The sequence below is a fragment of the Haliaeetus albicilla genome, chromosome 16 (assembly GCF_947461875.1).
Source record: "Haliaeetus albicilla chromosome 16, bHalAlb1.1, whole genome shotgun sequence".
In the NCBI taxonomy this organism is placed as follows: Eukaryota; Metazoa; Chordata; class Aves; order Accipitriformes; family Accipitridae; genus Haliaeetus; species Haliaeetus albicilla.
In genome coordinates, this window is record NC_091498.1 from 21862077 (window position 1) to 21875338 (window position 13262).

Genomic DNA, 13262 nt, shown 5'->3' on the forward strand with positions numbered 1-13262 from the left:
CCCTTCTCCCAGAGCTCCCATTAAAAGGAGATCAAATTAAAAAGGCATTACACATATGAGAGAGTGCCCCAGTTATAATCCCAAGTGGCTCCCAGCACTACAGCAGCACTAAGGGAAAACCTTGAGCACACCCGGACACGCACAGACTCTCAGAACGGATTAGCAGTCAGGTTTACAGGGGGAGGAGAACAAAAACTCCCCTCGCAGCCACCCCTTTAGGAAAAGAAAAATAACAAATGCAAAGCAACGACGATAACAGCAAGAGGGGAAGAGGCTCCCCTGCCCTTCGCGGCGAGCCCTCCCCGCGGAGCCCTGACTTCAGCACGACACAGACGGCCACGGGGCTGAGGTCAGGTTTATTACAGCACCAGGCCGAGCCCAGCCCGGCGGGGCTGCCGCCGCCGCCGCCGCCCAGCGCCCGGGCGCTCGCCCCGGCGGCCGGCACCCAGCCCCCGCCACCGCTCCGCCGCCCACGGCCCGCTCTCCGCGGGGGAGCGGGGGGCGGCTTCCCGCAGGCGGCGGCCGCCCCGGGAGGAAGGAGGGAGGGAGGGGAGCGGGGCAGGTCCCCCCCACGCCGCCCGCCTCCGCCGCTCATCTCGCCAGGCGCCGGGAGGGGAGCGCCGGGGACTCCCACACGCTCCGCAGCCCCCGGCTCTTCCGGGCGGAGGCACGGCTCTCCCCGATCGCGACAGAAATGTCACACGCACACACAGCATACGCGGCGGGAGGGGATGGAGACCGCACACGGCAAGCGGCGGGGTGGGGTGGGGTGGGGTGGGAAAGCAAGCGGGGGGTAAGGTGGTACCTTGGATGTGCTGCTTGATGACATTTTCCAAATGGTCCAGCCTTTCTATAATCCTTAAAGTGTCCCCTTTGTCTTCCTCTAACTTTTTTTCCGAGATCGGCTCCTGCACTTTCACATAAACACTGGCAATGTAGTTGGTGACCCAGCCCACGTACAGCAGGCAGACGATGTTAGTCATTCCACTCAAAATCACGCAAGTGGACACTAAAGTTTTGGTTTTCCTGGTGCACACCATCCTGAGATCCCTCCATATAGCTCCAAAAATCCTGCGATCCAGAAAACAGAAATAAACTGCGATGAAAACAAATCCTTTCCCCCCTCTCCCCGAAACGGAGACCACTCCGAAGTCAGTAAATTTCCATGCAAAAAGTTCTCTAATCCACAGAATAAAAATATTTGTCGCCTACCTAGAAGGAGAGGTGGGGGCGGGGAGGGCTGATAATTAAAATCCTGGATTTTAGTACATTAAAATAGCTGAAACTTTGCGATAGCAGTGCCGACAGCAGACCAGCGAGGCGTGCCAGCCGCCTGGCCGCCCGCCGCTTTTAGGCACCGGCTCCTGCCACGGGCATCAAGGACGCGAGCAGCCAAGTGCCCAAGTGTTGCAAACTTTGTTCCCTCCGACGCCGCTTCCCATTGCAGCCGGCCACGGCTCCAGAATCAGACCTTGGGAGCAGCTTGCCGGAGAGTGGGGCTTGCTCGGCCGCGGATTGACAGCCCCCTCCTCCAATAAAGAGCCTGCTCTGGCACGGAGGTTGCTGCCATCACCGTATGGCCGACGGGGACCCGCGCGGGGCGGGGTTACCGCGGGGCCCACCTGCTCCTCTCCGCACACACACGGGCGTTGGGGCCCCTCCGCCTGCTGCAAGCCGGGGCGGGAGGGCGGGGACGGCGGCCTCGCTGCTATTTCTGTAGCTGGCTGCAAAGAATTTCCAGTCTGGATAGGAAGAAGCGGCAGCCGCCAGTTCGCGTTTGCTGCTAGGTGAACGCTCTGCTGCTTGGCCGGAGAGAGCGGCCGGTATCATTAAGATACATGCTCACGCAGAAAGTCATCCATTTGCCTGGAGGGGGTGAAACCGGACACATGCCTTTGGCTCACCGGAGCTATCGGTTCCGCAGGCCCGGATACCCAGCGACCACCCACTATTACAAGAGGTTTGTCTTTTACAGCCCGTTTGTGTGCTCCCTCCCCGGGGCGGTTATGTCAACAATAGCTAATTGTTGCTTGCATCCACACCAGCAAGCCCCAGTATCCATCCAGTCCCACAGGAATACACTGTATCGGAGTGCACGCCGTCCAGAATTAGCTTCAGTATCGGGGACAGTGTCAGTAACTCACAATTTAGTTCAGCACATCCATGCTGCTTCCCTCTCTTCACCTCACATTTTACATACACTTTTGGAAACACACTAAAAAGGCAAATTCCTCTCAATATGAAATCACGCTGATTTGAGAGAAGGCACACAACAGATGAATCTCTTCCATTCCTGTTAGATACGGACCTTCGTACTAAATAAGATTGTTTTCTCTTGATAGTCTCAAGACAGAAATGTAACATTAGCATGACCAGTATTAGGAACAATGAGGCACCTGTTAATTAACGTACTAACATTATTTTAAGTACTTGCTATCCAGTGAAAGCAAATAACATGCTGTGGATCATACTGTAGTACGTAATCACCCTCCACGACTGATCATTACGCTAGGGTTATCCTGTCTGTGTGCAGAAAGCACAGCAGACATGAGGACCTGCTACTCTGAAGCATACATGCCTGAGCATTCAAACTCTGCAGTATCTTGAATACACATTTCAACATCTTAGCAGAAGTCAAAGTAGATGATTTGTCTTAGGGTTTGGGGTTGTTATTTTTAAATTAATTATAAGCAAGACCCAGTATTCAAGAGAGAAGGCAGGCAACTGTCCTGCCAAAAGGCAGAATGACTTCTTCCTTTCCGTCAGTTGGTACTCCATAGAAACAGTAAAAACTACGGATACTCAAACAAATACAAAACCAGCACCAACAGAAGCTGCAGTAAACTCTGCCAATGAAGCTCAAAAAACAAACTGCCTCCTCAGTCTTCTAAGCCTCCCTGAAAACTAACTGAAATTTTGACCCATTTACAAGTACTTCCCCAGTGATAACACTAAAAGAGGCTAGGCCAACAGAACTCATTTGGAAATTAGAAAATATAACACAAGAATTTGAATGGGAAAAAGAGTATACATTTACATTTTAAGAAAAAAATATTTTTAGCAATACAGGCAAGTTTCCTAGACAAATCAGTCAATGAACAATTTCAAGCTTTATAAAAGACAAAATATTGACAGAATATACTAATACAGCTCCATCACATAAGTCAATTATCCTGCTTGGTCTGCCATGAACGTTTGTCTACAGCATCATTTATTTCCTTATTTCCTATCTTTGTACTTCGGTGTTACAGCTTCACATCTGGTAGCAACCAACAGCAGTAACTGCATATTGCTGAAGTCTTTAATAATAGAGTTATCTAGACTTGCTTTAATCTTTGTAAACTCTGCCTGCAGTCACAAAATACAAATTCTTCAGCCCTGGCAATTTAGGCAGAATCCAGGACTCAGCCCTGGACTTCTCAATTCAAAGCAAAACTTATCTGAAACCAATCCAGATGAGGGACAAGTAACAACCATTAGTAAATCATATTTTCCATGGAAGTTTATAAAATATTAACAACCAACCAACTGCTTTTATAAACAAATATGAACAGTACTTGTTACTAATGTCTGTCAGCACATCCATAAGTGACATAAAGATTTGAAAAAAGATGGCTAATGTGTCTCACAGGCCTAATGGGTTGCTTATAACAGCACATAATTGATTAACCTTTTATTACAGTAACTATTCATAGTTCATTAGCCCTTTGCTCCCAACAGTGTTCTGATCATGTTTAAAACATAATTTCATTTATAACTACCTTCTACTACTACCAAAGCTGCACTCCTCAACAGCAGAGAACACTAATTCCCTGTCTCCTCATTTGAGCCTTGATTTTACTGAAGCTAGTGTAAAAACTCTGATTTCATAGCAGAACCTCCAGATGCTTTAATACATGAAAAATACACTTGCTTTCATGTCTCTGGCAGTAATATTCTGGACTGGTCTCTTTAGAAGTCTTCTTTTACGAGTTTATGCAAAGTTGGAAGTATCCAAGCATATGCCATTTAGAAATTGGTTGGTTTTGTCATTTTGATTTATTGTATAGTATTACAATGCAGATGAGACCCCTTTGTGCAAGGTATTATACAAATACATAAGCAGTCCACTTTTAAAATTTAATTGGAACAAAAACAGGAAAAGGAACAATAGGAGAATAGAAATGCTGTCAGCCTCACGTTGTAGTCGGGGAGAAAATTAGGTGATAAAAACTCTAAATGGTTCTTTTTTTGAACATTTAAATTATAGGGGAGCACAGGGTCTATGAAATTTGTTCTCTTAAATCACAGTGATGTTTCTGAAAGTTCTACTTCAGGTGTTCAAGCTTGAGGCAGTATAATCTACTGTGCAGGTCATTAAACTAGGTGTCTGATTTTATCCTTGCCCTCATACTGATCTGCTGTGTCATGCTATGCAAATTATTTCACTTCTGTTTCACTCTAGATAATGGAAAAAATAATTTCTTAAAATTTGTATGTATCACAGGCTCCAATATGGATTGCCCCCAACTCCACTACTGTAGTAAGACACCATTTAAACCAGTGCTGAGGAAATATTAACCTCATAACCTAGTAAATACAGCCACCACTTATCTTGCATTAAAGTGTTCCGTAAGGAAAGTAATTCAATTAGTATTTCTTACATATCATTACGGTTCAGGGAAAGGAAATGATGGAAAGAAAGACATGGTTAAGAATTACATTTTTATTGGTGCATTTTGATGTGGGCTAAAACATTTTTAGTAGTGAGAGGGTCCTTGAAGAAAGCAGTAGCAGAACACCAGAACCAACAGTATTTACATCCTATTTTACAAGAACAGGTTTCTTACACCTTGTTAGAAATCAATAGAAAAGCTTAACTTTTTAACATTTTGATTGCATTCTATTCAGATTCTTAGCTGAAATCCAGTTAGTTTGGGGAGATATAATCTTCATTATTATCTAGTCTGAGTAGATTTTCTTCTATTTTTCCTTCCCTCTCACTCATAACAATCACATCTTTTGTTCGGAAAGATGATAAAAAATTCCAAAGGCACTCAAGAAGTAACACAGCGTTTTACATTGTGGAGAAAGATGACCAAATACATGTAGAAAAGTCTGAATTACCCTGAGCAGGTAATTTTTTTGAAGCTCTGATGTACAGGTCTGCACACACGTGAATCAAAAACTATCTGGCTCTTGAGAAGAGATTACCCCTTCTGCAGATGAGTTCTTCCCAACAGTTCAAGTTATGAAACTGGTTTTTTAGCTCCCCAAAAGAGGTAGCTTTCTGTATTTTGAAGTTAAAGGTCATGAATTCAGTCCCCAGGGAAGTGATCTGACGATCTTTGGCATCTATTGTCCCTAGTCATCTCTCTCACTAAATTTAAACCAATCTTAAAACTTTTATTAAATCATAAAAAGACATATGTGGGTATTGCAGAGATGCCTTTCCATATTCTGGAGCTGGGTTTTGAAGCAAGGGATTTGTTATATGGACGTTGTAGATAATGAACATGAACTGAATGCAAAAAAGAAAAAGGGAAGGAAAATAGGAAAAAAAAAAGGCTGAATGGATGAAAAGTGGAGTGGAAGAAGACAAAAGACAAATAAAATTGCTTTTTCCTTGTTATGCTGGGATACCTTATCATGATCTTTATTCCTCTGGCATTTTCTCTCTTCCCCACTACTCTTACTCTCTTCTCTTGCCTTCTTTGGGTCCATATCTGCTCTCTTCATTTTCTGTTATTCCCTGTCATCTTTCCCATCCCTTATTTAAAAATAACCACCTTTAAGTTTACACTAGTTCTGTTTCATGTCACCCTTTGTAACTTTTTTATGAATCATCAGTTCATTTAGGTTACACAGGACTCCTCATTTTTCACTGCTTGGCAAAGACTGCTCAGCAAAGTATCAACTCCAGTGAAATTCAGCCCCATACCACCATACTGCAGTCTCCTAAGGAGGAAAGGTAACGTGGTGCCCAGCTCACAGACATTCAATGGCATTTGGATAACTAACATCCATGAAGCATCATTTCAAAATCATTCACCTAGAACTGAAAGGAAGAAATTAAACAATACAGAAGATACAGAAACAAGAGAGTGTGTATTATTTCAAGTTGAAAACTGAACTGGATATTGTCTTCTGGATTGTCTGGATTGTGCTCTCAATGCACATAAAGCAATGAGAAAACACCTCATGCAAAGGGAACAGGAAAAAGCAAAGCTAGCAGGAACATTAAAACATCTAATGCAAACATGTACAAAAGCAACCTGCAAGAGATAGGGCACATGGGTGCATCTTTTCTTCTCCTTCATCACCAGATTCACGCCTTAGAAGATATTTGCCATCCCCTTTATACAGTTGCTGTAAAATTTATGTCTATTTTTTGTTTCCAGATGGCACTTTCCATTCTCAGTGTTTGCCAGGCTTATCTTGTCCATTTGTCCTTCCAAAACGTTTTTCTACCCAAAACATCAAAAATCACTTTATACTTTAATTGGTCTCTGCTCTGCTGTTTTATTAGTTACTTTTATGCACTGGTGTGATTTATTTTTTTCTGGCAGCATTACACTACACTATTTGTTTGCCACAAAACTCTCAGTTAATCCATCTCAAGTGAATCATGTGTGACCAGCAATTCACCAGTATGAGTAAAAGATGCAACATATGGTCCTTTGCAAGCGGCATGTCTACAGTTACTCAGAGAAGCATTATGTTCTGTTCTTTTCAAAGCTGTCATGTGTCTACCCCCCAGTCCCCCCAGTGACAACCCTGTCCCTAAGCAACTTCAAGTACCTTCATTTTTGGGTGTTAAACCTTGGATACATTTGAAACAGATTCCCAGAAATTACAGCCCACTCAATCTCTGAATCTTTTTATTTTCAAAAGTAAAAAATTAGTAAACAAAAAATCATTCATGGTATCTAAGAATCTTGGCTTTCTCAACCCAGTTCTTAGTGCTGTTTCTTCTATCTTTAACTATAATAATACAAATCATGGTACTATGTCAACCGTAGCTGAAAATCCTATTTCCAAATATTGTCTAGCTCTGAACATTGAGGGACAAGAATAGTCCTTTTGCCAGGCTTTGCCTGGCAAAGCTTCAACACATTTAATGACTTAAAGACTTTCTGTGTCGGAGGTTGCAACCAAGCAATTGCTTACACTAGCTATACAAGCAATTTCAAATTCACAAATTAATCCTTTTTTGAACCTGTACTTTCTCATATTCCAAAGAAACATGAACAATCACTTTACAGTCATTTTTCCATCTCTGATTGTATAGGCCGATCATACTCTTTCCTAGATGGCTCTTGGCCAACCTGAGTCTCATATATGTAGCCCCTTCTCACATGACAGGAACTCCATACTTCAATTACTTTTTGTCTTTTTCTACTTTCACCTTTTTTTTTTTTTTCTTTTTGAGATGGGATGACAGGGCAGCCCAGATTGATGCATCATTTTTATATGCTATCTTGTTCTCAGCTCCTTCCTTTATAATTCCTAACGCTGTTAGCTTTCTCAACTGTCACCAAGCCTCAGGTTAACCTCAGCAAACTAGTCACAAAGATCTCAACCTCAGTTATAAAAACATAAAACTCAAAAATAAACTAGATGTAGTTTTGTAAGTCTTTCTAGGTGTAGGCTACCTCACATTTTGCTATTTCAACAACTCGTCATTCAGGGTCATGGCTTCTCCAAACTTTTGCAGTTAGCTTTAGAAATTACCATAGTGAATATGGTATCCTCACTATTTACATGCTTGTCTGATCATATCTACAGATGCTGAACAACGCAGATCCCAACCTCCCCTACTCATGACTGTCTTTTTTTGGAAAGTAATGATTTCTTCCTATTCTTTGTTCTTTCTGTCTTAATCAGTTTTTAATGCATGAATGGAGCTTCTCCTTATGCATAATGAGTATCAAGAGCCTTTGGAGAGCAAAATCCTAGGAAGGCTTTGCAGCCCAAGTACCAATTAAATCCAGCATTAACTGTATCACCATTATCCATGTCTCCAAAAATTTGGTAAATAGGTAGGAAAGTGACTTCTTTCAATTGCTCATAGGAGAACTATCTATCTAGATAGTATTTGGAAGAAATAATCACCCTCTGTCTTATAGGATAAGAGGAAAAGGAGTATTGCAGATTTTTAGGCTTCTTATAAGGAATTTTTTTTCTTTCTGGAGGCTCAGAGCTTCATTTTGTTTCAGGGTAATGGACACTGAGGCATTCAAGAGCATCATGCCAGAGCAAAAACAGGTAAAAACCAGTACTGAGTTAAGCAATAGAACCTCAGAAGTGACTGTAAACTCATAACAGATCAGAGAGAATGGAACATTAAAGTAATTGTTCTTTTTAATCTGAAATGATGGTTAGAAAAAATGGATGACTTCTGTACACTCAGTTTATTGTTCAGCCAAAAATTATAAAGAATCTGGATGATTCTGCTTTACTGGGTTAATGCTAGGTAGGACAGACACCCTTGAAGGACAATGCTGGTGAAATCAGTCGGTTTAATTCTTCCGTTTCCCAAATCAACATTATCCCACTCTTTTTAAAGATGAGTTTTGGCCAGCTGTCCTTCAGCCAGTGGTTAGAATAAATGCACAAGACCCTCTGTTGATGTTCTTTTACCAAATTTACATCCCAGCATGTAGTTCAGCTGAAATATGGGTTCTACAATTTGAGACTGTTGAAACAATTTTCTGGATAACACTTTCTTTCATCAGATACTGCAGCCACAGCTTAAGGAAACCAACAATTTACATTAAAAGACCTAGACTATGTTAGTAATTCATTCTCTTTTTTAGGTAGGTGAAAAAGTCTTCAGTTTTGGGTGTGTTTTTGTTTGGTTTTGTTTTTTAAAGGATCTGTTGATGTCCAGGAGTAAACTCTTCTCTGGTCCATTCACTGCATAAAAAACCACAATAACAACAAGCCTGAAACAAACAAAAAAGCCCTTGTGCCACTTTTAAACAAAACTGACTCCAGAACAAGAAAGCTTTCAGTCCAGCTTCGTATTAGAACGACTCTTACAGCACGAGAGAGAAAAGCTGGAAGCTTTTATTTGGTTGGGCCTGGAATATCACACTGGTCTGTGCTGCAAGAATGTCTAACAAAAGTAAGCAACGTATTAATACTTCCAAAGGACTTTTCTTTTTATTTTAAAAAAGAGACACTTAAAAAAGTTATCTAAGTAATCCAAAAGGAAGCCTGCAGAGGAAGCAATGGATTAGAGCCAAGAGTTATTTCAACAGCCAGTACAGTACCAGCCAGTACAGCTCACCCAGTATATGATTCAGAAATTTATACGTAAGTCTTTAGTCCTTCATGTAGCACTCCTGATTTTAGAACTTCTGAGAAGAATATTTCAAAGAATAAACTTCAGAGAACTTACAACCTCCCCCCCCCCCTTTTTTTTTAAATAAAGGAAAGGTTGGTACTCAATAAAAAAAAAAAACCAAACAAACACATTTTAAGAATTTCACATGCAGTTCCAACCAGATTCTTTCCTTATTAAATAACAATATTCCAGATGGTATACATTTGAGTCATATGCACATACTCTTTTGATGTGCAACAATCACATTCCCTGCATTTTGTTCACTGGAATACATATGCTCTATGGTCTTTGGCATAACAAATCAAGCTTACCCCCTTCCATCTTAGAACTGTTCAAGAGTGCGGAAGTATTGAGTTACAACATGGCAGTAAAATTCATTTTTAATGCAGTCCCTTATCTCAACCCGTCATCCTGTGGTAGTCTTTTATCAGTTGAATATTCCAAAAGAGGATCAGAAAAGGATTTATGGTTAGATTATAAGTGCAACAGGCTTCCATATAACTATTGGCTTCAGTATGCTTGCACCAGTTAGAGATAAAAGTTCTTCGTTTACATTTTCAGAATCCATGGCTCTAAAAAGCACTTAAAAAATACCATTAATTAAAACTTGCATTCCTCTGGGAACAGACAGCAAATACTTCTTCTGTCACAGCTTCATGGAGCCACTAATCAAAAGATCTCAGTGTTTGACAGACAGCCATTAAGAAATTCAACACAGGTTATGAACATCCTTCAACACATTGAGATGAAGCATGAAGATCAAGCATAAAGCATGAATAGTTCATGAATGTGAACTATTTAGATTCAACAGATCTGAATTGTTACTTGAATCAGACCTAGACCACTAAAATCTTAGCATTTACTTCTAAAAATTAAGTGTTATAGTCTTCCTGAAAAATCAGCTCTTCCCTTCTTCATCAGACCTGGCACAATTAGCAGCAGAGTGCCCTAATACACCAGAGAAACAATAGCCTTTGAACAATGGATGAAGACAAAGTAACTACCTACTGAAAAGCTTCCTGAAGTCTGACTGCAATTTGAAGATCTTACATAAAAACAATGACTGCAACCCCAACAGACACTGGTTTAAAAAATTAAAAACATATCATAAGTGAGAGTTATTTGTATAAATGAAGAAAGGCCTGAAGGATCTAGGCTTGACCAAATCTCTGAATGGTCCATATAATTCAACAAATTCTCAGTTACTGAGATAATAAAAAACAATTGGGCACTAGCAAAGAGATTTAACAAATCAAAGCAAGCTCAAAGCATAAAGTAGCATTAACTTTTATAGAGTTACCGTATCTCTTTGAGCCTAAAGAATTCTAAGTTGGCCAAAAAGAAAAAAGCCAAGGAAGATACTTTGGTACTTGTAACATGAGGAAATGAAGCACCAGTTTCACTGAGATTTTGCTTAGATTAAAAGTACTGGGCCACTGAAGGTATAAGCATGAAAAGTTGGAGTGAAAACAAACAACATGAGGATTTTAGAGGGAAAAGTTATCATGCGGCTAGAAATATTGCCATAATTGCGCAAAATCTCTGGATGACAGCTTGAGGTGATTGAGAGTTACTTGAAGCAAGGAAGAACATTGCTTCATTGTACTTCTGTGGGTTGATGGTACAAGAGGTAGAAGATTTCCAGTGTAGAAGCTGGCTTCAGATATAGTCAATTCTAGGCTCCAGTTGTAACATTATTTACAACTTAATTGACAGCTTGAATTTTGATCAGCATACCACACACACAATCCACAGCTTCTTTAGGCCAAATAAAAGCTATAAAATATATTTCATAACAGGCACACAGTAGTTCGCTAACCCACAACTTTTGCTCTAATGATCACATGACAGGATTACAAAAAAGCCCAGGCTTTTTTGACTGCAGTACTGCAAGTGAAATTTTTTTTTTTTCTTTTTGTGCTCAAGTGGTTTTATCCTTCCTTATATTGTCTTCTCTAGTCAAGTTCAGAAGTAAACAGGATTCACATCATCATTACGGCTACCGTTTTGTTCGTTGCCAAATTCATACCGGATGTCAAAAAAATACCAAACTATTTATTCCTTTGTTGATCTTAAATAGCCTGCACACTAAGAAAAATAATTTTGTTCTATAAAATCACCTACATTTATAAAGCTCAAGACAGGAAAGGGTATGAATTTCTATTTGCCTCTACTAATGTCAGCTCACAGTATGTCCAGTCACAAAGTTACCAATTAGCAATGCTACAGGATCTTCTAAAGAAACAAGCAGCTGAATTTCCCTGTGTAGGCATCCCAGTTTACCTTCCTGTTCATTATAGTATTTGCTTCATACCTGCTGGAAAAGTCTCTTTGAAATTCCCTTCTGCTCTACAGAGAGCTTCCATAAAAACATTACTGGCTCATGGGGTCTAGAACAGAAAGTGAGAGCTCAAGCAACTATTGGAATCTTTCCTGTTATTGAAATACCAAACACCACACGTTTAAAGAATAAAGTCAACTGCACAATGACTTTACTATGGAAACTTCATGAGCAAAAGATATTCAGAAGTATAAATTTATGCACTAGATCTGTAGTATAAATCAGGAGATGGGTTCAGAAAGCATCAGTCCGCAACCGGAAGGCATAGAAGAGTTTCAGACATTTTTAGAAATTCCATTTTTTTAAGTTACCTCAGAATAGTCCACATAAGAGACATTGGTTCAGTTCCTTAGGTTGCCACAGCTTTAACGAATTAAATGGCCATTTTTGAAATCCAACAACCTGACCAACTACTTATTATGAAGTCCTGGAGGATATCTAAGTAATTATTTTTCAGCCACTGAGATGGCATCCAGACACTTTAAAGGCTGCTGTAGCTTGTGTTTGCCAGCCTATACAGTTTCAAAAAAAGCTACAAGGTAGCACGTGCTTAAGAGTAAGGTGCAATCTGTTTAAATCATACCACATCTCTTCCTCCTTAGCACCTGTTAGTTTTGTGTTTTCAGCTACCCAGTTTTATGGTGTTGATTTGATTAGACAATCTCTTGTATAGGATTACATTCCATTGGCTTCTTCCCAAAAACATTTAGGCTGGAAGAGCTGAAATCTTCAACCATCAACTAGAATAGTGTAGCTGACATGTATCTTCGAGCAACTGCTGTGTGACATCTACAAACACCACTGTGCTAAAACACAAATTTCACTAATCTTAAACATCACTTCACGCTGAGACTTAGATATCATTATACCAGCAATGAACATAGGCCAGAACTGTTGTGTTTAATGCCATCTTCACAGCAGGAACTCAGGTTAGCCTCAACCATAAAATAGTGCTAACCGCAACAGCCTTTTTCAACACAATGGGGAGAAGGGCAAAGAACTTCAGCTGAAATAAATCAGCATAGATATGTTGAAACCATAAAAGAACATGAGTCTCTATCAGCTAACAGAGTTCCTTTATTTAGTGTTCTGTTCATCAAAAGATCTTCTAATTTGTTGTAGTTATTGTTACAGGATGCAATGTGTTGATTTACAATTTAGACAAGTCCCTAGTTAATGCAAGGTGCCCAAGCTGGCTGCGTTTCCAACTGGCAAGGTAGCTGTAAGATACTCCAAAGTCAGTTGTATAGCAGTTGTAGAAACCAATTCCCAGTTTAGAGCCAAGAATGCTCCATCTCCTACTGAAGAAAACAAGAGAAAGTTGAATCCTGCTGTCAGTCTCTTAGTGGTAACTACTGAACTGACTAGAAAGCCTGATGAGGACAATTCACTGTTTATACCTAGCTGTTGATAAAGAAGTGCAATATAGACCATAGATCCCAATTTGTAAAGCATGGAAATCGCAGCAGACACTGCTTCTCTGTAGCTTGTAAATAATAGTTATTTTAGCAACAGAAATTCTGCTCAAGGCTCATGTGTTATTTACAACAGCCTCATGCTTTCCAACCCCAGAGCATGCCTAAGGAAACT

The 13262-nt window shown here is 40.4% G+C and overlaps 1 protein-coding gene across 9 annotated transcripts in view; it reads right to left on the reverse strand.

The window, feature by feature from the left end:
* The window catches only part of GALNT18 (polypeptide N-acetylgalactosaminyltransferase 18), a 249088-nt gene extending 247547 nt beyond the window's left edge, over positions 1-1541 (reverse strand). For 2 of the 9 annotated variants that reach the window (XM_069803883.1, XM_069803884.1), the window contains exons 1-2: positions 1213-1540; positions 806-1071 (exon numbers count right to left, since the gene is read on the reverse strand). In XM_069803883.1, coding sequence (XP_069659984.1) covers positions 806-1040 — 235 coding nt within the window. In that variant the 5' untranslated portion in view covers positions 1041-1071; positions 1213-1540. The other 7 variants (XM_069803882.1, XM_069803881.1, XM_069803879.1 and 4 more) reach the window with 5 other exon arrangements.
* Positions 1542-13262: the final 11721 nt, after the last annotated feature.